We start from the raw sequence: 26,472 nt of genomic DNA, 5'->3' as shown, positions 1-26,472 counted from the left end.
AAATAAAGAATTAAAGGCACAAAACATACCCTGATTGATATTTTTAGTCAGAAATATGGAGTATCTATCTTGTGCTTGGCACCACCATACAAATATGAATTAATTAAATATTCACCATTATTTATTTGTATATATCCACACATCTACAATACAGCAGAAGAAATCTTAGACACACTAAATACATGTTTATGTTATGCCTACTGCATTAGTGTTTCAGGAAAAAAGGGGAAAAGAAGATGTTCAAACACCGAGAACTAAACTCTGCAGAATAACTGGGGAAAAACGACCTGCCAGATTTCCTTATATATGTGCACCTAAAAGAATTTACTGTTTTAAATGCAAAGGCATATTATGCTTTGATTAGATTTTTTTTTTTACCATCCCTTACTTTGTATAAATAGAAATGAAAAAAAAAAGAGTTCTGTGTTTTTCTTGCTTCAGTCACTCTTATAGTAAAACTAACAGAACCCTAGGTCTGTCAAGATGAATCGAGTAACTGAGCAGCGGATCCATGAGGAATTGAAAGTCACTGTCATTAGTAATTAAAACTGTGTTCTTACCATTTTAGGCATTAATTTTTCACAGAATCCTGAGCGTAATCAGCTCTTTGATTGCAGAGCTCTGGTTTTTCTGTGTCTCTACAGACTTCATTACTCAGCTTAACCAAAACCTGCTGCTTCACACAGCTGCCAAGAAACACTCACATACAGACTCACACACTCTTGTATGCACAGGATATTACAGCATTTATAGATTCTACTTGGGTGAAACAACACACTAAACACTCACTGCCTTTCACTCTCTTTTTACTCTCAGGTTTTATTGCAGTAACAGGATGGTTCTAAAATTGTAAATTGCTTTGAATGTAATGATGTCATTTTATATTATGTAGACTGCGAGATTTTCCAGCTTTGTGCAATGACATTAATCTCTGTATTCTTTCATGACTGTCTAACCAATTTGATTTGGGGAGATTTATTATATTTCTGTCCAACAGAGATGGAAGCCCAGAGGTCCGGCACTGCAGCACTTGGTCACCGGTTTGTGTTTGGACAGCCAGCCCCCGGCAGGCCCGCCTGTTATCTCACAGTGCCGCCCCCAGATGGCCAGCCAATCCTGGGAGCCCCAGCTGGTCACCTGACTTTGAGACGGCAGGGAGAAGGAGAGCGAGAGGGAAGGAGTTTAGAAGGGTTGCAGAAGCTTGCTGTGCTTTAGGGCCAAGAGGACCATGTCTGCACGCTGTTTTAATTATACGGTGCTGCTTTGAGACAAGTAAACCATGGCCATGTCCAAAAACCACTTTAGCACCTATACATCCTCTTCTGTCCTTATACCTCTGATCTTAAATAACAGGCCAGATATTTAAAAAAAAAAAAACTGCAGTCTCATATGAAGAGTTTTTATCTTTGCGGGCTATTTCCATTCAGTTATATTTGGACCTGGTCGAGGTTTACAACATAATGGGATTGTCCATGGCTTACAGGAGAAGGTTGTAACATTTAGTTTTATTTCTCTGTTGTGTTGCTTAAGGACTCAAAGGGAAAGACTAGTTATGTATATTTATGCCTTTTACTGCCTTTGAGAACAGCCACTGAGCCCCCACCTGTATAATATCATTCCCTCATGTAGATGATTTCCTAAAGCTTATTATTAAAGTCAGTGTTTCTCTTAAAGCAGCATTATTAAAGGTTTATCCATTCTGATCAGCAAAGCCTTAGATAAATGGATAAAATACAATGCATCAAATGTACATACTTTAAAAAATCATCTTTAAATCTTTTTTTTTTCTAGGCACCAGACAGGTTTTAATATGAGTTCTGTGCTTAGAGCAGTTTTGGAAAAACAAGCTTCACCGAGCTTGCCTGGTCCAGCAGGTTGTAGCCTTGATGCTTGTGATCTCTGATCCATGGTCAGTGTAAACATCGTTTATGCTGGATACCTGGATACTGAGTTCGCATACCTGATCTCTGAATTGCAGAAAGTAGCAAGGAAACAAACCTCTGCAGAGCTGAAACTTTATCTGAGAATGGACATGTGAATGTAGCAGAATTTGAAAGTAAAGTAAAGATACGTATAAATCTGGGCTAAGAACTTCATTTAGTTTAATGTTAGATAACTTGCAAGTCCTTAGAATGATTTACAATTCTGCATGATACTGTGAAGCACCACAAAAAGACATTTGTGATGTCACATCCAAAGACCCTGTTTTTGTTTACATTCGTTTGCCATTTTTGTAAATACTTAAATCTATTTTTTTTTTTTGCAATCATGAACAAAATGAGCATTCTTGTAAGTTGAAAAATAAAGTCTATAGCCCAGAAAATTCATCTTTATTCATACTGTAAAGGTTCATCAAGCATTATTACTATTATTATTATTATTATTATTATTATTTGTGGTCATAAACAATAATTATAATAATGTATTTTCTTCAGCCGCAAGTTGACTTAGTTAGGTAAAACTTGACTTTTATGAATTTTAATAAGCATCTTACCCTAGATATAACGAAGTAATTTTACTTACTATTAAGGTATTGATAGCTTTCATCATTATTAAGTTTGCATTTTGCCTGAATTTGCTCTTCAGTTGATTTGTTTTAGTGCAGTTTGGTGTTTGGCCACTGGGTGGAAAGCTATCATCAAAAATAGAAGACTGATTTAATTCAGTCTGAGCTCCAACATCAAAGTCACATCCACAGATTCAGATTTCATGCTGCAGCATTTTCAAATACATAAGAAACACTTCAGCATGGTGTTTTGAAATTGCATTCACACACTCAATAAAAACGGATAGGTTTGTAAACCTCAGCGGTGTCTTACAATGCTCAGCTATTTACATTGCATTATATTTTCCAAACAACGCTGATGGTATGTCTGCTTTCAAATCCATTCATGACAACTCTGGTATATCTTTAACTTTACCACTTATTCTAATCTTCTTCTTAACCCGCATAGTCCATCTCTTCTCTCATGATTTTGCAATATGCCCAGTAAACATCTGCCACGGTTAAAAAAAAAAAAAAAAACTTGTCCCATGATCCTGGCACTTTGTCACAGCTGGCTGTGGACACATTGGTATTTAAAGGTCACCTCAGAGATCGTTGTGACCTATGGATCAAATAGACCTCAGGCTGTTTGAGTGTGTGTCTGGGTCTCAGATGCAAGACACGATGCTAAATTTGGAATACTACTGTCTCTCTCCAAAGCAATGTGCAGGTGTTTTCAGATGGGGACTATAAAGATTAATGCACTCCGACTATTCACAGCTTGGCCAACACTGAACCCTTGACAAATAAGCTAAAGGGGAGACAGTGAGAAAGCCACTGGGATGGAGTGAGAGATAAACAGATCAGCAGGACTAGAACAAGTGACTGCAGCTGGACTTCAGTGGCTACCTAGAATCACTAAGTGTACATTTTACAACATTTTCATAAAATTTACACTTCTAGGTAGCCACTGAAGTCCAGCTGTAGTCAGTTTGTAGTAAATCATTAAGTGTAAATCTTTTGAAAATTTTGTAAATATGTTTACAAAATAGTAACAGACATTGGTATGATGATTGAATAAGGGTGTTTTTACACCCTTTCTGTTTCAGTGCTACATGTGCTCTCAACTCTGTGACACAGTATTTTTTTGTGCATATGTGAACTCAGCAAATGAACTCAGACCCCTTTAAAGTGTCCCACAAGCAAACAGACAGCCTTCAGAGGCGGTCTGTGTACGGTTCATTTGCAGTTCATTTTGCGGTCCACTTGATTTGTGCATTGTGAATACAAAGTGGTCTTCACATTTTGCTTTATAGATAAAGAACATGAGGGTTGCTGTATATAGCACCAGTTTTCTGTCACCTAACAGAAAAAAAACAACTCAAATAGCTTTCTGTGGGATTGTGTGCTCCCACAACAAGGTCAGCAGTGTTAGGTAGCAACATGACAAATAAGCTAATAGAGCTACTGTGGCGCTAGCAAATATGCTACAGTGCTTAAGTTGTTAGGCAGCATAGAAGTATAATACTCTTAGTATACAGTATGTGTGTAATATATGTGGTGTAATGCATGTACAGTATTTTGTCTACCCCAACCATGCATGAGCTAAACAGTCAGTAGCTCTATGGCATGAAGCATGAGTAAATTTTAATGGTTCAGCATCGAAACTGCTTCTGGTATTTCACTTCAAATCTGTTTTGCGTGCTCTGTCTTTAAACCAAGTCATAGGATTTCAGTCAAATCATAGCATGATATAAAGCAACTATTCTGAATGACACTATTCATTGTTACACATATTCACTATTAAATTTTGGTAAAGGAGTTGTGGTGTGAACAACAAGTGGTCTGAGATCTCATCAATGCTAAAATTTCCAGAAAGAGAACTGAGACCCCTTTTGAGTCCACTGAGGCCATTTGCATCTAGTTCCCCTTCAGGTCATTTAAAAAGAGCTATATGTGAAAACAGCCTAAGCTATAAAGGATAGTTGACTAATTTCTGTGACCAGTTCACTCGTATTGCTCAGAGGAACAATCTGCTTACATGTAACACATTCTCAACATTTTCAAGTGCTTCAGAGATTTTGACTGTAGTGTAATATGGCAAGATCCCCAGTATATAACAGTCGGATTTCAAGAGCCTGTGCTGAAATCACAAAGCTCCAGTCTGCGACAACATGCCTGGCATTTTTAATAAATCCAAGCTCCACATCCCAGATCAATAAAATGAGGATACAACATTGATTGATTGATTGATTTACAATCAATTTACAATCAATCAATCACAGCCAGGAAAAGACTACAAATACAAATGAACATACAATGAATAAATAAAAAAATGAACGAATGAATAAACAAACAAATAAACAAATCCTGAAGCACACCATATAATAAAAATGCAAGATTGTACACAAAACGCCAAATTTGGAGCAGAAAGGGGTTTAGTATTTAGCACCTTATAGCTATGCATATAATAGTTTGCCAGTAAAATAATCTATTTACAAATGCATCATTAATTAAATTGTAACATATTTTCTCAGATCACCTGATTTTTTTTTAAAACTCAGGCCAGGATGTAGATGAAGGGGCGGGGCGTTACTATGAGCGGGGACGTTGATGAGGGGGCGGGAAGTTTATAGTGTGGCCTGTATTTAGATGGAGGCGGAGCTGACGCTGGCGGGTATTTGGATGGAGGCGGGGCTGACTCTGGCCAGACTATAGCTTAGGGGCGGGACTAGACAATAGGGCGTGGTGTTCTGTGTCCGGTATGTAGATGAGGGCGGGGCGTTGCTAAGGAAGGGCGAGGTTTGGTTGAACCGGGCTGCCAGCGGCAGTGTACTGAGACAAGCAGGTGAAACGGGCGGTGTAGGATTACTTTCCTCTGAGGGACGTTACATTTTATAAATCGACGCGTATATTTGGAACTTATATATCCAGTGTGATTTCGCCCTCTCTGATCGTGAATACGGATAGGCCGAACTCTGCTAATTTTGCTGAACAGGTAAGTGGACTTGCTCCGGACTGGTCAAACTCGCCGCCTGGATGGAAAGATTGATGATGATGCGATTAGCCAACTAGCGAGCTGTTTAGCCATCGCAACTGTTAGCTAGTTACCCAGGTCGACTTGTTGACCGCAGACACGCTGAGTCCTGGCCGCTCGTTAGCTAATACCCGTGCAGAGGACTTGGTTTGGCTAAAACACATGCGAGTGTGTGGCCATTTTTTGGAAAGCTAACTTACCCGTGTAATAGAACTGGTTACATTTAAGCTAGCTGTGGCGTTTCTTTTCTTTGGCGAGTTCCAGCTGCCAGTGACAGCTAATTTTCTGATTCACGCGAAGAGTGTACTTGCGGATGTCACTAAACATAAGCTAGCAAGCTGTAACCCAGACTCAAACTACGCCATAATAAAATACGATATATTAGCTAAGTTAGCTAGCCAGCCAGATAGGTTCAGCAGTAAGGTCCAGCTGATGGCCTGAAGACGGCAAAACTATTACATTGGGATATGTAGCTGAATAACTCGGTATTTAGCTGCCCGTCTAGATTTACTGCTTTTTGACGTATAGGAAAGTTTGCAATGACAAACTAACCATCTGCCTTCAGGCGCCTGTGCTCCTCCAGTGCTAGCTAACTGGACTAGCTTACCCCACCTGGCGCTCTACAAACCTTTCTCTGCACAACTTTACTACCGCAACTTAAAGCTAACATACATTACAGCACTTTAAAATGTCCTGCTAGAAGTATTTAATGAGCTTTGCTAGTGTTTGCTAGCGTAACTCGTACTGCTCAGCTACTATAAAGTGTATTTGAAGCAGAGAAAAGTGTCATTTTGACTCTCAAATTATTTCTTACCTCGCTTTTCTCTTACATACTGTTTCACTGACATTAGCCAGAGATTTGATAGGATTCCTCCCGTCAAATTGATTAATTCTCGATTTTGTGAGAGCTTTGAAACCCAAATGATGGTGGACTAAAGTCCATGCAAGCTCCAGATAAGATTACAAGTTTGCTACAAAGGTCATAAGTGATGCAACTCTGTTTAACACAGCAGCAGTGTGGCGAGGTTTTGTTAGGGCTGCACGATATATCGAAATTATCGAAATATCGCGATATGCAATAACGCAAGGGTTTGCGATAACTGAATGATATGAATACTTTAAAAAGTTACGAAAAGACTAAGTTTTAGGGCGTTGCAGATAGCAGAGAATGTTTTCTTTTCCTCAAAAGAACATGAAACATGTATGTTGGTTATGTCATTTTCAGTTTTTATACATATATAATATGTGTGTATATATAAACTGAAAATGACATAACCAACACACGTTTTACATATATAACCACACATATAGTATTATAGTATTGCATTATTTAACAAGTTATCACATTTTTCTTCAGTATCGTGCAGCCCCAGTTTTTGTATTACTTATTTAAGTCCTAATAGCTTTGTGAGTCTGTCACTGAATTCTGTTCCCTCATTTTAGTACTCATCACTTGTTTGGAAACGTCACTGCAGCAACCCTTGCTCTGTTTACTAGTCAATATTTTCCCAGGAAAGGTGCTTTTCGAAAACAATGATGGTGTAGAATGCCTAGGACTCTGCTGGTTTCTTGAGCAAACTTGCAGCACTTAATATACACTCCAGCATAAGTGTAGTGTTTCAACAAGAGAAGAAAAATAACACAACTTGTCTCACCAGTCTGTTAGGCCCAGACACAGAAGAGTGCATCTGAAATCCAGACACAGAGTCTAATCCACATTGGCTAATATGGTGTATTAATGGACTGAAATGAAGAGACTCGTATCTGCTTCGCTCTGCTAGAATTACTGCTTTAGTAGAAGTCGAATGCTACGCTCATCAGTTAATGATTATCACAGCAGAAATCTGAAGTCTGACCAAGCTCCTGTCTCTCAGCTGACAGGTTCAGCTGCAGTTTATCAGTGGCTATGTTTACGCACAAAGATTTTCACCAATCTGAACGAATCAAGTCAGATTGAAGATTGCTAAGGGACCTGTTCATATGTATCCTAAAATGGACACTCTGTAGACAGTCGTCATTAATGCACACGTTACATTTAATCCAGTCAAGTTGTGTGTAACGTGTACTTCCACATGTTTTATTGCACCGAGAGGGAGCTCGTTGTGATCCAGACACACGTGTGCAGGACGGAGCTGCAGATTCTGACAGTGAAAGTAATCAGACACTGGTTTACGTGACTGTTATTCTTCTATTTAATGGATTATCTAAAAGATTACCCACCTCGTTCAATCGAATAGAAATTTGCGTTCAGGTTGGCATCAGTTGGTTTGCACTATTCTGATTGAGGTGTATACATGAACATTTTTTATTCCGATTATGTTATTAAATGGATTATTAACAGATTATTAGCTTGTATGTAAACGTAGCCAGTGTCACAGTAATAGACTGAGAAAAGTTAACCCTGTTCTCAGTATTGAATCGGGAAGAAGCCCCGTTCTTTCTTCTTTGACCATTCTGGAGGTGGTTCGTTCAGGGTGTTAAGGCTTCAGAGTGTGCATAGCAGCAGTTTAGCAAACAGTGACAAGAGATGAAGCTGTGATGAGCACTCTGAGACATACTGAGACCTTCCTGCTGCCCACTGAGCCGGCTTCAGCACGCTGACTGATCGCAGACGTCACACTCGCACACTCCACCGCACAATGATGGTGCAGTCCTGGAGCAGCCTCCTAAGATGGTCCTTTGATATGATCTTATTAACACGATTTACATCAGCCGTTTGACATTGAAGTAAGGCAAATGAGACATTGCTGGTTATTGTAGCCTGCTCAGTGGCATCAGTGGTTTGCTTCTTGTTTGAATTTTGCATTAGGTCTCATAAGTAAGGGTTTGCTTAGAAAACGTCTCATCTGCCTGCAGAATTAGGTTCTTAGTCATGTTCTCAGAATCAGTAGAGCTTATATGAATAGATGAGTGTATGAATAAGAGCTGTGCAAAACCTCTGTGCTCAGCACTGCTTGGCCAGTTTCTGCTTTCCCAATGTTGACGGTGTCGGGATTGATGACAACTAGAGTGTTCAGACACGCCTAGTTAAGTATAGACAGAAAGATGAACAAATAAACCACATGCTTAAATGCTCGTAAAGAGATTACGTTGTAACACAAAGGATGGGTCATAGACTTGGTGTGAAAGAGTGATGAGCGTTGGGGCATTGTGATGTACTGTAATGGTTTTGAACATGAATGAACTGGCCAAGACGCATGAGTGACTAATGACCGTGACGCACCAGAAGCACAATACTCACTCTGGTTTTCTCAGAGACACCAACCAGACCTAAAGCAAGAAACTCACTTCAGTGAGGTCTAAGGATAAATGCCGAAAAGTCAGTTTTACTGTTTGAATATGAAATATTGCAAAATTTAAAATTCCTAACTGTTGTGGACATTTATACATTTGAGTTTATGCTGATTAATGCTTTCCCACAATACAGTTGCAATTATGCTTTTTTTTATTTTTTATTTTATTTTTTTTTTAAAGTTAATATCTTGTATGTGGGTGACGGTGATCATTGCCCGGTCTTCTTCACTGCCCTTTCATCACATTAGACTGGTTGAAATAGAAAATAAACAGTAATTCAGAAATTTATCAGTTATGATCTTGTTTGGGTCGTAGATGTTCCAAACAAGTTGATTCTGTTCATCGTATTAAGGAAGGAAATACCATTAGCTTGTCATCTCACTAATTGCTAAAGAAGTATTTTGTCCAAAAAAGAAAAAAAAATGTCCGCAGAGATAAGAGCAACCCATCTGTGTCTTTTGTCCTTGCACCAGGTTTCTGTCTCTCTTTTTTGTGGAACAGTCCACTTTCAAATACAATAGCAATGAATGTGATTATCCTGTTATTAGATGTGTGACAATGTGATGATATAGTTGAGAAAATTAAATACTGCATGTGTGAATGCTGGTTAATTAACTTGTAGGCTTGTTAACTTTTTATTGCTTTTACTCAATCGTACTGCATGAAAATGTCAGAACTAATAAATCAGACATGATCTTTCAGTTTCAATGGCTGCAAATGGACAAATGATCAACATCTCTCTGAAATTAAGTGAAATTCCTTGTGAAAATGTCCAGCATTCAATATGTGGCCAAAATATCGCCAGTTTTTTTGGTAACAGCAAGTACCGTTTAAAGTTACCCTCCTATTAATTGTTTTGAAAGAAAGTGTACATGTATGACACTATATAAGAATCAGTCTGTTAACATTGTAATAGATACTGACACAACTCGCACGACTTTTTTAAGGCATTTAAGGCATTAAAAAAAAAAAATTTTATGGGACACAAAGCTCTTCTTTCTGGAGCTTTTTGCTGACAGGGAAATTTAACGACTGGGTTTTTACTTGATTTCACATGCCTAATGTGATGTTTTGTGTTTTTCATTCCTTCCTGTTTGGCACAGATATGATTTCTCCCAAAAGGAACAGGGTCTTGGATCATCACACACTTTCCACAAACCGTGTCACATTAAATAATTTCAAATAACCCCCAGGTGCCATCTTGGCAGATTGATAACATTTGGACTGAGGGAAAGATTATATTTAAATTTTTTTGCAAAATTCTCACTTCAAAGTCATGCATAATCAACATCTAGCCACATAGTGTGATTTCCACAGATAACTCTTATGTGCAACCACAGTCATACAGCTTTGCTCGAGTCACATGAGGGTGTGTGCTACTTTGGATTTAGTTCCCTAGTAACAGCGGCAGTTGCTGGGTGAGCTGTAGGGATCAGAGCTGTCTGCTCCAGCTGTGTGTCCAGGGAAACATCTTTCTGATGTGTAAACATTAGCGATGTGCAAAAGTGCATATATATAAGCCTGACTGGCCAGTGTGTTGTCTGGATGACTAGTCGACTAATCTGCCTAGAGGAAGCTCTGTAAAGCCCTGTATCATTAGGCTGACTTAGGACTGGATCCACCTGACAGTCTGACACATTGCTTAGGGATGTGTGGACTCAGCATATGCTCCTTGCATATCTAACACACAAGGGATGAGTCATCAAATAAAAAAATAATTCTGTTGCACCGAAACATCACTGATACCACCTCTGGTTCTGGCGTACACGTGTCTTTTCCCCACCCTGAAATATCTGATCTAACTATACAGTCAGGTCCGTAAGTATTTGGACAGTGACACAATTTTCATAATTTTGCCTCTGTACACCACCACAGTGGATTTGAAATGAATCAAATCTTTTGGCTTTAATTGAAGGGGTTTAACAAAAATATTGCTTTAACCGTTTAAGAATTACAGCCTTTTTTTTTTACAACGTCCTTCTAGTTTCACAGGCTCAAAAGTAATTGGATAATTGACTGATAAGCAGTTTCAGCAGAATTTGCATTTGGTAGCTGTTCATGGGAACTCTCAATATGTCATCCAGAGAGGTGTGGATGCAAGTGAAGGAGGCCATCATTAGGCTAAAAAAGCAAAACAGATCTGTCAGAGAGATGGGAGAAACTTCAGAAGTGGCCAAATCAACAATTGGGTACATTCTTAAAAAGGCGTGCTCAACATTGTCAAGTATCATTGTCAGAGTCTACAATCAAGAGACACCTTCATGAATGTAAATACAGACTTTTTACCTCAAGATGCAAACCACTGGTAACACTCAAGAACAGAAAGACTTTGCTTTAAAAAAAAAAAAAACACCTCTAAAAGACTCTGACCAGTTCTACAAGATTCAATTGTACCAGAATGATGGGAGGAGAAGAGTATAGAGAAGGAAAAGAAGGGCTCATGATCCAAAGCATACTTGATTGCAGAGGATTTATATCCAAGTATTAAAATAATCTTAATATAATGTTAGTTTGTCCAACTACTTTTGTGCCTGTGAAAAAGGAGGGACTATGCGAAAAATGGCTGTAATTCCTAAAATGTTAACGCAATATTTTTGTTAATCCCCTTGAATTAAAGCCGAAAGTCTACACTTCAACCACTTCTTGATTATGAGCAAAATTATGAAAATTGTGTCACTGTCCAAATACTTATGGACCTGACTGTATATACACACAGACAGATGACAAATTAAAGGAAAATCTCATCAAATCTTTATCTGCATAGCACTCAATTTTTATGTTTCACAATAGCTAAGTACCTATATCTAGTTGAAAACACGGAACAAATCACAAACATCACAGCTGCCTGAAAACATATGAAGACTGGGGACACCATTATGTTCAGTGTAGTCGACGTGAAAATGAATCGAGCCCTATTTGGACTGGATTCATTTATCAGTTTATTTGTTTAAACATTTTTAAAATGTTTTTTTCTGTAAATTGTCTCCTCAGTGGTAAAACTCTCACATCCGGACAGCAGTACAGTTACCACAGGAGGAGTGAGTTTCTAGAGGGTTGTATTTTCTATGAACCCGGATGTTTGGATCACGTAGTCATATGATCAGGCTCCATTCACAGCATGGCATCCAAGTCATAGAGGCAATGGAGCAGAGAGGAGATGCTGGCTCTTATTTCACTTTGGGGCGAACTATGGTTCCAGCAATAATTTGAAAGTATAATAAAACAATAATCACAAAGTATACAAGAAGCATCTTTTTTTTTATTTTGCAACTTGGAAAATGTTTAATATCTGGGGGAGTGTCACTGATGCGCACACTGTAATGCTAAATGCGGCAAGTAGCAGCAGTCAGACGTTTTTTGCGACGAGATGTCTGCATAGAGAATCACGCGAATCTGGATGGGACTAAAATTAGACGGTCGCTGAGTTTGGAGAAAAACGGCAGGTAATTCAGCCTGTAATTTTCTCAGTGGAAGACGGACAAAAACACAGATATGGCCGATCCGGACATAAATAAAATGACAGAGGAGCACCTGTAAAATAGGAAAATACTGCAGGATCCCATGTAAAGTTAATCTTGTCCAGATAGGGCTTTAGCCTGGCACAAGAGTAAAACATGAGTGAGCACCTGAAGAGGAAAGCCCTGGTGAGAGTGCCTGTAAGGCCTCCGTGAGGCAAGCTGACTAGCAATGCTCTCTCTCCCCTGTCAATCACAGGGACACTAGCCAGTCACAAGCAACTGTGAGCAGAAGAGGACAGATAGCATTTTCATCCAAGTGTGATACTCCGCTCTCTGATGCAGCATGAGCAGCAGTTGAGAAGATGTAGTTCATATGTCTCACATGAAACGCATTATACTTAGCATTTGGTAGCTGGTGTATGATGGGGGGGAGCTGGCTGATGGGTGGGAACTGGCAGGTGACAAAACTGGGGAGAAGATGAGGGAAAATACGTGCTAATCGACTAATTGGCTGTTGATGCCTAATTATGTAGTCGATTATTCTGACCCTGTAAACATGGGGCTGTTTTGGGACAAGTAAATAACCGAACAGAAGGCGCTTTCCTCGGCCCCTCGCTGTCTTGAAATCTGTTCATTTTGCTGAGTCATGGCTCGCTCAGACCATCAAATCTGGTCTATTAGTGTAGATCAGGATGTAGTTTTGTGTAACAGGACAGTGTGTTTTCATGCTGTTTTGCATTTTGCTACTGTTGCTTTTTTTGTAGTGAACTACCTCAAACACTGTAAATAACCATGCTGTAAATATAAAGATATTATGCTTATGTGAAACTAAAAGTCAAAGCATTTTAACATTTCAAATAAATTGCAGTAGCTCCTGAAATGTGAAATTTATAGTCTTGGAAGTCAGGCTTTATGAAAGCCATCTGTGTGTAAGTCTGTTAATCTGAGAGCAAGTCACTTTGACCCTGGCTAAGAAACTACTGTAGTCACTTCAGCCGTCTCTGGGAAACTCTTTCCATCCCTCATTGCTGTGAAGTGGCCAGCTTGCATTCCTGGTGTCTGCACTTCCTGAACTATCAACGATGACATTATCAAACTTCAGACAATGTCCACATACATGAGAAGTGTGAGATTCTGCTGCTTTTCTGGTGTCTTGATGTCAGTTGTACATTGTAACATTTCCTGTTTCTTAATGCTTGTGTAGTCATGTTTACCTCCCAGAAAGATCTGCTGTCTTCTTGGTTGTTATTTTTTAAAAATGAGTGCTCTTCTCTGTCAGCATTCAATTGTATGATTGTTGTTTGTACATTACCACAGTTATTTTCAGAGCTCCACAACTGGTTCACCCGTGGATGGTAAAGCAGTGGACTGTGCATCTGCTGCCAGTGGGTTTTTTTTTTTTTTTTTTTTTTTTTTGTGTCACTCTGGATTGCCTCTCCGTTTATTTATTTATTTTTTTAAAACATCCATCAATTCATTCATAAACTTAGAGAGGAAGAGTTTCTTGGAGCTGATGGTATTCATCAGAACCATTTACATGCCATCTGCCATTAAACTCATAAACTGCATCAGGTTTTATTTGCTTTATTTGACTGCAGCTGTTACAAGATACAAAGTGGTAGTTGAGAATGTTATGTATTTCAGGACTGAAGACAACAGTAAACATGTTGTTGCCTATGAAGGGGAATCATTGTTCCCTCATTAGCAAGAGAGTAAATGGGAACTAATTGCAGGAACTGAAGCAGCGTTGCACCACATGCGCCATAGGATAGGTTTGTGCAATCATTTGAGTCAGTTGTTTGGATTTCTCGCTGTGCCACGTTGTTTGTAATTTGCTTAAAATTGAGAAAATCTCAACTCGAATGTCGGTTGTTGCTGTTGCTGCACTGTGTGGTGCACATGCGTAGAAAATGAATGGTTGTATCTCCCTTAGTCACTTGCTAGTGCAAGCGTAACTTATAGATGTGGGTTACGTTCTGTAACAACTTCTCAGGCTTACGGTCCCGAGTTATCTAGTATTCTAGTGATTTTAAATCCAAGTATTCACACGTCTTAATGTTGTTTTTTGTCCAACACACCGTCCGTTACGGTCTATTTTTACACTTGTTTTTGTAGTGTCAATCACTTCACAACTAATAGCGTCGTTTGTGTTAAGCATTGACTTTGCTACTTACTTATAATTAGTATAGAACTTTGAAATTAGTATGAACGGTGTTGAACTTTGAACTTGTATCGTGTATTGTTATATAGGTAAACGGGAGTGATTTTGATTGTGCTAAGCAGGGTAAGCCTAGTTTGCAGTATTTCTATCCATCTGGCGTTAGCCAGCAATGAGTAATGTGCAAAAATCTGCTTGCCTAATCATGTTATTAGACACTCATGGGAAAGTTCGACTTGTGTAGGCTGCCATATCCTCTACAATACCCCCATGTCTTTTGTCATATAGAAATGCAGGTGTTTATCTCTTTATTGAATTTAGAACATCGACTTCACGTGTATCATTGAAGATTATTTGTTTGCGTTAGTGCTGGTATGACGATAAGACTGCATTTCCTTTTCACAATGCTCGTGTCATCAAGTGATGCTCCTTGTTAAATGTTAGGTTAATAAACAGAGCTTGCCTAGGATGAATATTTCAGGTTGTATTGCGGACTGAAAGCTGCTTTTGTGACAAGCTTTTGTTAAAGAAAAAACTCTTTAAAGGAGTTTCTGTGGTTCAAATACCAAGCTCCTTGGGATATATATGCGTATTTGAATACCGGGTTAATTGTTTCAGGTGCCGAAGTTGGAACACTGAAATCACTACTCAGGTATTTGTTATGCTCCGTGTCTCCATGAAGTCGGTGAGAAAATATGAAACGGAGAGGCTGCGGCTGTTATGTGATGAGCTCCGCTGTCATGGTGTGCATCAGAATCATTAAAAAAAAAAAACAAAAAAAAAACAGGAGTGCTTTTATGTGGGTAGACATGGAAAAAGAGTTAGGTACATTTTACACCAGAAGCCATGCTGCAGGCGTGGAGCATTCATTCTGTGTTTTCATTCACTGGTTTAATAAATATAACGTGGAAATATCTGTACTGATGTTAAGATCATTATAAACACGCAGTGCCATGGTGATTATATAAACCTTGTTAAACCAGTGAGGTTTTCCAGCATCCTTCCAACCCACAAATATCCGAGTGCTTGTATCCTTTTAGTGGCAATTATAACTTTTTATTTATTTATTTATTTATTTATTTATTTTTTTGCAAAGTCCAGTACAGGCTGAATACTGAGCTAACATTAAAGCTCAATAAAGCTTTTGCTGTTTTTTTTTTCAATGTTGGTTCATTCATTCTCTGTATTGTGTCTGTCAAACACAAACGATATGATACTTGATTACACCTAATTAAATATGCTTTCTCCTCTCTCCTTTTGATTCATTCACTCTTATGGAAATCTGAATAATACAGTTAACCAGAAGGGACATCCCTCCAAGCTACACTTATGAACATTGTCCCAGCTCTTTTCTTCACAGTCGAGACAGTTCATACACTGTCCAGATGTTCCCTCACTTCACTGACGATCCTAACCAGAGTAGTGTACTGTAACAGGGTGAGAATTCCACCCACCGCCACAGTGTGCGCTCCCTGAAATATGGATACTGTAAGTCATGTGTGAAAAATGCGAACACATTTTCCTTTTCTCAAGGAGTCAGCAGTAGTGTGGTAATGAGTGTTCTTCAGCTGGTTTGCGTCAGAGAGATGTCAGGGCTGGGGCTGCCCACGGTCATTCAGAGGGACAGTCAGTGAAGCAACCGTGTGACTGTGCCCACTTCCACAACTACAGGCTGGTACAGGCCTTGTGAGGTTTGTGCTCCGCTGAGTTGGCTGTAGGGGAACAATGCTCTCGCTGTGTTGATCCATCCATCACCGCCTGCACCAAGCGTTTAGTGCTTGATATATCCTGGTTTTCAGACCTAATGATTAGAGCTCTATTCAGCCCAAAATCTAGGAAATCTCCACTAGCTTGTGAGCCACCACAGTTTGCTCTCTGGGTAGTCTTTCATTATTTACTCTGTCGCATTTCTTTAGAGCCATTTCTTTTTTTAAAATTTTTTTTGTTTTTATGCTTTGCTTTGAAGCAATGTCTTGCGACGACAGCCAGCTTTCTTGGGAAATACGCAATGTTTTTTTGCAAAACGCACACTGGCGTCTTTCAGCTTAATCCAGTGAGGGAGGGTGTGAGGCAGTGTGAGACAAAGATGGACAAGATTGGTTCTTTGAATGCAAGTCAAATGCATCATCACCCGAGAGGAAAGTGTTAATTGCTACGTGCTTTGTTGGTCCGCTTAGAGTGGTAAGACTGGCCCGATAAGGTGTGATGAAATCTCTACTGTTGGCTTAAGTCACATGGATTCTTATTACCTGTTCGCTCAGTGTCCTCTTTCGCAAAGGAAGTGATTCCTGCAGGTGTTAACTTTTCATCCTGGAGCTTTGCTTAGGGAACTTAATTTATGGGTTTTTTTGACACATTGCTTAGGCACAGCTGTATGCAGTAGAAACTAATAAATCCCCACACGTGCTAAATTGCTCTGCTTGTGCACGGCCACGATCATGAAATGAAGAAACACCCCTAAATTGCCATATATGGTAAACAACTTCCTGCTTGTTACACACAACATGGATCATATCTCTGCTTCACAGGCAATTAAGTAGTCATATGTTTGCACCCAGTAACGCAAAAAACAAAAACAAAAAAAGGTTTATTTTATATTTATATAAAATATAATAAGCCAGCCGTTTCCAGTAGCACCTTGTTAAAGTCACATTGTACTGTTCTGTACAATGAAAGAATTGAGTGTTCCACCTGGACACTTGGCGATAACATACAAATATTTGCCCGTACATTATCTGAGTAGCCTTAAAATTCCTCAGAACCAGCTGATTTTATGAGTTTGTCTGTGCAATACCCCAATTACCTCTGGAAAACCTGCCATAGCATGAAAATGCCTTGTTATTGGTGTCTTTTCAGTGTAATGTATTGCCTCGTGAGCAGTGCATGTTGTTGTTCTCTCCAAAAGTTGGGCGAGTTCCTGGCAGAGATCAACTAAAATTGCACTGGGCAAACAAAATCGACTGATGAGCCACTCATCACTGTCAGCAAAGAGGTTCTTGCAGTCTTTAAAACACTGCAGAAAGCTCTGTGAGCCAAATCTTCAAGCAAGGCAAGATCACCCCCGGTCTACCTGATCCCAGTCATCTTTAGATGTGCCTTTTATATGATTTTTCTTTACATTTACTCTGTCACCTTTCTGCACCTTGTCGTGAGGACCTGCCATGATTAAGTGAGATTAAGACGGGATGCGAGCGCCTCACAGTCAGTTTACCCCGATTGTGCAGAAGCATGCGTATGGACAGTTTATGCACAAAACTGTGTGTGCATGGGTGATAAATGAGACTCCTGATCTGTGACTAAAATGATACTATAGTAATTTACTAAGCTTTCAAGAACGTATAACTAAATGGAAATTTATTGGCCAGCTCTAGTCTCTTTGTCATCCAGACTCCTTGACCATTTCCTCTTCTTAGACCATTTCCTTAATAAGGAATGCAGTGATCAGTGAGTCATTTTGATGACTTGGTATTAACAGTGTAATTCCAAGATTGGGGTGTTGTTCAGCCCTGTTGTTCAAGAAACTTTAAAATGATTTTTAACAATTATTGATTCCATTGTTACCAGTTAAAAATCTAATTTTAAATTTTAAAATAGTTTGTTATGAAGGACACTTTTCCTATTTTTAAGATGTTTAAGTTTTACATACATATTTAAAATTATGATATTAGTGGGACACAAATTTATTATAAAGGAAACGTCTTAAATGAACCTGTATTTATGCACACTGCAGTTTGTTGTGCTACAAATAAAAATGATTAATTGGTAAAGTTAGATGCTAAAGAGCATGTTAAAATGATTGTTCACAAAAGCCTACTGTTTACAGATCTAATCATGTGCTATGGACAATTTCTTTTCACAACATTGCCATAACTGTGTTTTGAGCATGACTTTTGCCTCTGGATGTGTTCGTGCTGTTGAAGGAAATGACTGACAATCCCTGAATAAAGCATGAGCTGAGACTTCCCAGCAGGCTCCGGTTTCACCACTACACTGACCCGGTCCCTGCGAACACTGCAGCCTCATGCTCTCACTCGACCTGGAACTCGAAAGAAGACTAATTGTGATGTTATCATACATGTTTCTAAACTGAATATGCCAGTTTAGCGAATTATCTGTATCCATCTGTAGTTTCTCTAGCTATCTTTGACGTGTGACTTTATTTGTTGAAAGGATTCACTATTAGTCTTTCTCTAGGAGTTAAACTGGTTAAAGTGTTCTTAGAAATGTGTGTGTTCTGCCAATATGCTGATCCCCTGCAGTGATAAATGCTAATTATTTGTCTGTAGTTCTCATGCTACATACACATTGCATGCTAGGGGCTGGAAGCAAAATCAATAGGTATATTTATTATATGTGCATCTACAGGCTCAGAAAACAAATTTGACTTATCAGAATATCACTATTTCATGTCCCCTCATGGTAAAGCAGATGAAATTAAGTGCAGCATGAGCACTATTTTATGGCTGAGCAGAGCGCATGGAGCGTGACATGTCGTCATTTCTGACATGTAACTATACAGGTCTTCCCTCATTCATCACATAGGACAGATTGTCTTTATTACTGCATGGGGACACTCGGAGGACTATAGGCAGGGCGTGTGTGTGATTGTTTTATTTTGTTACAGTGGAGGAATTCACAATCCATCATCATCAGAGTTATTATAAGTTCTTGTACTGATTTGCCTGTTGGACTGCTCACTTTAAACGTGAAAAACTCAAACATACAGGCCTGGGAATAACGTCAACTTGCACCAAATGTGCTCTTTCTGGCTGTAATAAATTTGCAAATTATTATTGTACATATTTATAGAATAAACCTAGTATATCTATAGTTGGGTATTGTTCATAAATTTCTGGTTATGATTTATTTTACAGTTAAACAGGTCTCTGGTTGCAAAAAAGGTTACGAACCCCCGGTCTCTAACATGATTCCATTGTTTCTGTAGATAGCAGATTGTGATATTATTGTAGTGACTTATTCTATTTTTTGCATGATATTAAACTTCACTGCTAGTCACAGTCTGTCTGCTCACCAGACAACAATCCCTTGCAGTACTTCTCACTGGAATTGGATTCTCAGTGTATCTCGGGGCATAAGACGTGAGCCTTAAGTCTGCTGAACTGTTAATACTGTGTATTTGTGTGTTTAGCTAATTCAGGGACTTTGACATAATTCTACATTATAGCTGCACAAGCTATTTTGACATATTTCAAACACACACACACACACACATACACACACACACACAGCTGACTGGCTGGGTTTTTTTTCTGGACGTATGTCAGCTTTTTATTGAGGCGGCATGACTAAATTGGTTTGGTATGCGAGCTTACGTAGATGTACTGATCGTTGTGCAACTTTCTATGGAAATATGGCTCAGAAGAAATACAGAGTGGTTTAGTAAATGTGCCCCTCACAAGAAGTTCCAATCTTTCCGCAGCCACAAACATAATATATCATTAAAACATGTTCAATTATTTAACACTACCACTCTTTCTCTTTTTTTTTTTTTTCTTCCCCCCTTCTTCTTTATGTCAGACTCTCAAGTCTACTACTAAAGGAAATGCTATGAAGAACCAGTCTGCATAAAGCTGTACAACGTTTGTATACTGTATACATCAGCAAAAGAAAATGGAAAAGAAATGTAAGACCTATTATAGAGCAGTCATTGGACGTTTTCTTAATGAAGTCAGTGATATAAATTTTGAAATCTGTGGTATGAATGTATTATAATTTGCAAATGTTGTAGCATAAAATATTGTTTAAGGCTGATGTTACATTCACATTGGAGTGAAGTGAACCGTTTCCTTCACCAGCAGGTGGTCGCTTTGGGGGCATGTCACTGAAAAAGACAGTTTTGCTCTCCAGAGTGAAGAGATACAGAGATGTAGGTTAGATCCATGGCCCAGAGGAACAGAAATGAAAATGTGGTGGCCATACTGATGCTTTTGGGCCCCTTTGTTTGTGATTCTAAAGCTGACTTAAATTTCAAATGGAATTTTGTCCCACTTTTTTAAACCTGTGTATTTTTATGCAGTTTGTTTTGGATGGTATACTTGGTTATAAATACTTGTGTTTATGTTGTTGTAATCATAGTTTTGGGGTATAGTTGTTACTACAGGTGGCACTGATCCAATACCCATGATCGGTAATGGGCCGATACCAGCAAAAAATGGTGGCTCAGGGTATTGTGGGAAAAAAAATTATCTGCTCCTGTATGAAATGGAAAAGATTGGATTGAGTTTGGAAAACATTTTTTAATCTTTTGTGAAGTCATTATGTTTTTAGCTGAGTATTTTTCCTGTTCTTTTTAAAGTACTTCAGTTGTAAAATCATTTTAAAGCTTATTAGTTTTTAAAGAAAAACATATCAGATGGGTATCAATATCTGCTCATACTGTACTGAATGTTTCAGTATTGGAAAAGGAAAAGTGGTATTGTGCTATCTCTGTTTGCTATGTTAGTTGCTAAGTTTCTGATTCCCTGTTTTTAGGCTTATCACGATATCGATGTTGTGGTGAAAAGTATAGCCATATCGTGTCTCTGTGTCATACCGATATTCGCTTTAATAGCAGTAGTCTTCCCACCCCAAGCTGCGACCAAACTGCAGTCTGTCTCTACTATCTTGCGCTGCACTGATTTCAGGGTGGGAGCCGCTGCTCAACAATACCAATAATGCTTCTCATTTGTGTACTAATGACAAATTCTCAACTATTTTCTGCTCTCCTCGCTTTCTTGCACCACTCTCTGTCTCACTATGCTTTGTGCAGGATGAGGAATGAATGGGAGGTGGGATGAAAAATGGGAATGTACCATAAAGAATACAATGCCACGCTGAAAGGAAAGTCTAAAGACGTCAATGCCACATCAAAGGCCAGTGATCCAGTTTGGGCAAAGTTGTATCGCAGTATTGTCCACTCACTGCAAGATGTACTTCTGGCAGTTAATAATGTAGTAGAATATCGTCGTATTCTGCCAGTGACAAAGTTAATGATTTGTTCTACATGAAATATGTGCTACTGCCATGGGTTCTCGCAAAGAGTTAACGGGGTCTTGTGTGATAATAGACTTTAGCCACAACGTAAGTGACCTTGCTGTTGAGCCTGTTAATAAATCACACATTAACAGTGCATGTCCGATCATTGGGGCTTGTAGTGGGTTGCCTATAAAAATACCTTAATCCTCTTTCACATTATGTGGCCCGTGAATGCTTACACTCATAACACCTTTTCATGCTGTACTACTTACGATGATATTGTATTATATAATTCAGCCCTGATATTCGACAAAACTTCTAAATTCTCAATTAAAATGGAGGAAATTGTCATGGGTATTTTCTAGCACTGTACCACTGCTGTGTTTTTAGTAAGAATCAGTGGAGGATGGACAAAGGTCATTGCAGCCTAAGGCGATTTATTCTTTTACATGAAAGGTGAGTTAAAGCAAGCACAGGAGACCCGTGGAGACAGGCGATAGGAAGAAGAAGCATTATACTAACTCATTTTATTCTTATAAAAATCATTTAAATAAATGTATTATATTTGAATTTTATATTTGAATCATTATAAATTGGCAAATATGAAAGTGTGGATCTTCTTTTATTTATTTTTATTTTTTCCTCTCTCTCGCTCTCTCTCTCTTATATTTTTTTTAATAATTCTTTTCAAAGTGCTGCTCATGCAATGTCTGAGGAAAGCCCTATTCGTACACTTTCGCATGCATAAGCTCACAGACATTATATCATGTGTGGTGTGGAATAATTTTTTTGTCTGCCACAAAAATGCCAGAGCACAGCCAGTTTTGCCACAAATAGTTATGGCATCATCGAGATTCAAACTCATGAGCCCCAGATGATAGAGCGAACGCTTTTGTTGCACCACTTAGGGACTTGGGCCCTTTTGAAGTTAAAGACATCTTATACTAGACAACAATCCCTGATGAGAGTACGCATTTGGCATGAATAGTTCAAAAGTAATGACTTATGGAACTTTGGCCATGATTTTACTGAAAAAACAAATGACTGTAGCATTGTTTTTACAGTAAAATTAGGGCAGAAGTTCCTTTTTTTTTAACCTTCTGTATCTCAGAAATGAATGCAGATACGAGGCTGAAATTTTGCACACAGCAATCTATATTATAGAATGAACAATGTCATATAAAAAAAAAAACTTAGGAGTGCAGTGTACTTGGATGCAATTCCAGTGGGCCCTTTGCCTGGGCACCAGAAGTACTTGGACTAGAGCATAGACTTGATCCAAGATGGCGGTGCGGCAATAGCACACAGCGGCCACTCCGGATCCAAAATGGTGCTTGTTTTAGTAGGTATTGTACTGTTTTAGTAGTTTTGTACAGTCTTGTGCTGTTCGCACATGTTTGCACGTGCACTTTATGTAGTAATGTGTAGTCTCTTGTAGCTCTGTGTTGTCTGATGTAGCACCCATGGTCCTGGAGGAGCGGTGTTTCGTTTCACTGTGTACTAACTAGCTATATATGGTCGAAATGACAATAAAGCCACTTGACTTGAGTTGGCTAGGGTAAATTTATTTGACATGACATTATTATCACTTTTGCTTGCAATGGAAGTATGTTTCACCTCATCGTTTTGTCAGTGCTGCTGAGATTAAACTTTGAAAAGGTCTCCAGAATTGTTGAACTCAGCAACCAAGCTGAATAAAGGATATAAATTCTTTGTGGAAGAATTAATTCACAGCTATCAGAGTAAGGTAACGTTAACTGACGTTAGCATTGATGGGTAGCTAGATATGTATTTAATTGATATTGTGTATGATAAAAATATACAAAGAGTTAAAGAGATATTGCAAAATGATAAAATTGTGGAAATAGTTAGATACCGTTGGGTTCCAGGCCATGTAGTCGTGGGTCTGTGGTGGTCCTGCCGACATCCCATCAAATCATCAAGCCTGTGAAACGCCAACAGCTTTTTAAGGCTGAACCTGAAAACTTCAACTAGAAGGCAGCTGAGAATAGCATCAATCTTGACCCATGTAGTCGGCAGCAGCGAAATGCTGACTACACACAAATATACTTCCTCTGCACATGACAAAATTCATAATTGTGTTTCTCCCCACTGTTTACACTAAGCTGTCGTTTCCTCTGCTCTTCATCCACAGGAAAGCTGAGGTAAGGCTGTTTTTGTGTAGAACTGTAACGCAAAGCTGCAAACGCTCTTTGCCGTTGACTCAACCGTTATTATTGGAGCAGAAGGAAAGCTACCCTGCGGAGGGTAATTCTGTTAGCAAAAACATAGAAGTGAGAAAAAGGCCCATTGATGACAGATCTGTAAAGCACAAGCATCACTAGCTGTTTGGAATTTTGTCTCTGTTAATGGAACAGTTGCTAAACTCCACAAAGCTACAACCTCGGTGCCTCTGTGCACAACGGAGTGTTTGAGCATTACAAGATGACCACAGTTCAGACAGTGCTTGTATCGAGGCTACTGGTCTAAGGAGCTCAAACTGTGGATTCCTGCACAACGGAGAAAAACTAATGCTCTCATGAGTCGCATTTTCCTTACATCTGGACATACTTAGGTTTGGAGGAAGGCTGAAGAAAGCTTTCAGTCATGTCTGTTGCCAACATGGTGGTGGATCCATAATGGCATGGGCGGCCATCTCACGGGAGTCATTAGGTGCAGTGATTGCTCTCTGTGCTCGGTTTACAGGACCATGAAGCCGTTTTACAGGACCAGGTGCATCCTGTGGTGCAAGTTCTGTTCCTTCATGATGCTCCTACATTCTAAGATAATGATGCCCAGTAAAATAATAATTATACGAACACCGTCATGGAGACACATGCTTTCAAGGGCATCTTCAGTCGGCAGCACAGAGCACATAGGCATGGTAGAAACTGGTATTATTGTTAAAATCGCTGCTGCTAGAATCCTCTCCCTGTACAGATCTTCCACTTAGGTCATGGAGATAGTCTGTCTCTCACTGTCTGCCATAATGAGGCAGGATCGAAGGAAATGAGAGACGGAGAGGACCTTATGCTTTAAAGGTGACTTGTTTGTTCGTTGAGCTAGTCCATATCATATCAGCTGTGGGACACCACAAATCACAGGCATTAGAAATTAAATTAAATTCCATGCCTTGTTTTTTTTTTTTCTAGAAAATTGCATTTCCACAACTCATGCATTTTAAATAGTGTCTTTGACTTGCAGTGGATACAAACTAGGAAAACATGAAATAATCTGACGTGGAATGATCGAGTCTCTCGGCTGTTATTTGGACAGAGCTGATTCCATCATTTGCTTTAAAGTAGCTGTTCTCTGAGGCATTTCTGCTTATAGCAGACGTGCTCTGATTACCATTACCAAGGTTTGTGATTTCGGCACAGCTTCAGGTTTGTTTTTTCCTAATTGTGGCCTGAATTTAGATCTTGGGGACATTCGATGCAATTAACTGCAATTAAGGCAAGGCGTTCTGAGGCTGACAGACCCCCACTGAGTTTCCTCTCAGTTAAAACACCAGGAGAAGCCTTGTAATGTCCTTCCCCATAAACCTCCATTTTAGCTTGGTTTTTTGCTCTCTGTCTGTCAAGAATGAACATGTGATTTTAATGTGTTGCTTGCTGTTTGTAAAATATACACATTAATGATCAGTGGGCTAATATGTCTCTTTTCTTTTTAGTTACTTCCACACATTACTATTCACACAGTGTCTTCTAAATACAAATACATTGTGATTATAATGATAATTGAATTGGCAATAAAATGATTTTTTTTTCTCCCTCTCCAACTCTTTATTTTGTTTGTCACGTTTTCTCACGTCCTTCTTTCCTCTCCTTCCCTGTATTTTCACCTCCCCATCGATCTGCTCAGAGTTATTTATAAACCTTCCACACAATGTGATATGACTTTGATTCTTAAGACAGCAGTATTTGATGATACCACTGAATCTGATACGATACAATTTAGTTGTCTCTGATTAAATGTGTGACCAACTTTTTTCAGAATCTGGGGAGGGCCTACTGTTAATTTGCTGGTGATGAACCGAGGAAGACTATTTTAAATATCAGAGTTGAGGGCAAATCACCTCGTTAGCCTATTTACACATCAGTTTAAAAATATTATTGTTATTGTTTACCCACCAGTTATCTTTAAATATATTGGTGAATCCTTGATGTGATGCTTAAAGGCTGAACTGAATTATTGTCACCAAGATGGGTGTACCATGTGCGTTTAAAAAGCTTTGGATCCATTTCTGTTGCAAGAAGTATAGAAAAGATTTTTAACAGAATTTCAAACGATAATTTAATCTTTCTAAGTCATATTTGTATGTCACAATGTCATGGTTTTATATTTCATATATAATTTAAAGCAAGGCTTTATACTGCAACAATAGCTGTCATCATTTAGCTACTTTAAACAGCCTGCGGGTTCGTGCTCTTTGGTTCACTGTCCTTTTCACTTTAAATGGCTCCCGACGAAGGCAGAATATAATGAATGTAAATTATATCACCTAAAAGATTTCAAAGATTTCCAAAGCATACACCTTGCTGTGATTACAGGACATGTTTAACAGATGGAAGTGTATTGTTTCTGTGAGACATGCTTGATGCAAAAAAAAAACCTCCCTGGTTTAATTTTCAGGTCTGATTTGTCACTGATTGCACTTTTTTAAAATCAACATTTTGTTGAATGTGTAAAGATGCACATACAGAAGGGTGGTGAGCTTTACACAGAGTCTGAGCCATGTACAATCTGTCGAGTACAAATATTAAATAAAATATTTCAGAATTGTATTTGTAATTCGGTTGGTGTATCTTTTATTGGACTATACAGAACTGGTGTGCCAAGAGTAGTTAGCTCAGAAACGACATATTGCACCACACAACCGATAAAGCAGTCTTTTACGTTTAAGAAATACAAAGGAAAAAGGTGGTGGTGGTGTCTCGTGTATACTATTAAATACATACTATAATACACTACTTATACATGCTTTAATACATTAACTGTGTCTCCATCTATTATGGTTGATGTCTTAAGAGGGCAGTTGTAGTTTCACATGCCTGGTCACTTG

The 26,472-nt window shown here is 38.8% G+C and overlaps 2 protein-coding genes across 3 annotated transcripts in view; both read left to right on the top strand.

The window, feature by feature from the left end:
- Window positions 1-1,673, top strand: part of galnt16 (UDP-N-acetyl-alpha-D-galactosamine:polypeptide N-acetylgalactosaminyltransferase 16) — a 30,747-nt gene extending 29,074 nt beyond the window's left edge. The window contains exon 15 of the mRNA XM_026934552.3: window positions 998-1,673. Coding sequence (XP_026790353.2) covers window positions 998-1,141 — 144 coding nt within the window. The 3' untranslated portion in view covers window positions 1,142-1,673. The remainder of the gene's footprint in view (window positions 1-997) is intronic.
- A 3,556-nt stretch (window positions 1,674-5,229) lies between these two features.
- The window catches only part of numb (NUMB endocytic adaptor protein), a 48,155-nt gene continuing 26,912 nt past the window's right edge, over window positions 5,230-26,472 (top strand). Inside the window, exon 1 of one of the 2 annotated variants that reach the window (XM_026933889.3) lies at window positions 5,230-5,483. The gene's annotated coding sequence lies outside the window, so the exon portion shown is untranslated. The remainder of the gene's footprint in view (window positions 5,484-26,472) is intronic. The other variant, XM_026933890.3, reaches the window with a different exon arrangement.

Source organism: Pangasianodon hypophthalmus, chromosome 10 (assembly GCF_027358585.1).
Source record: "Pangasianodon hypophthalmus isolate fPanHyp1 chromosome 10, fPanHyp1.pri, whole genome shotgun sequence".
In the NCBI taxonomy this organism is placed as follows: Eukaryota; Metazoa; Chordata; class Actinopteri; order Siluriformes; family Pangasiidae; genus Pangasianodon; species Pangasianodon hypophthalmus.
Note: the sequence above shows the minus strand (reverse complement) of the source record. Positions and strands in the feature narration are given on the sequence as shown.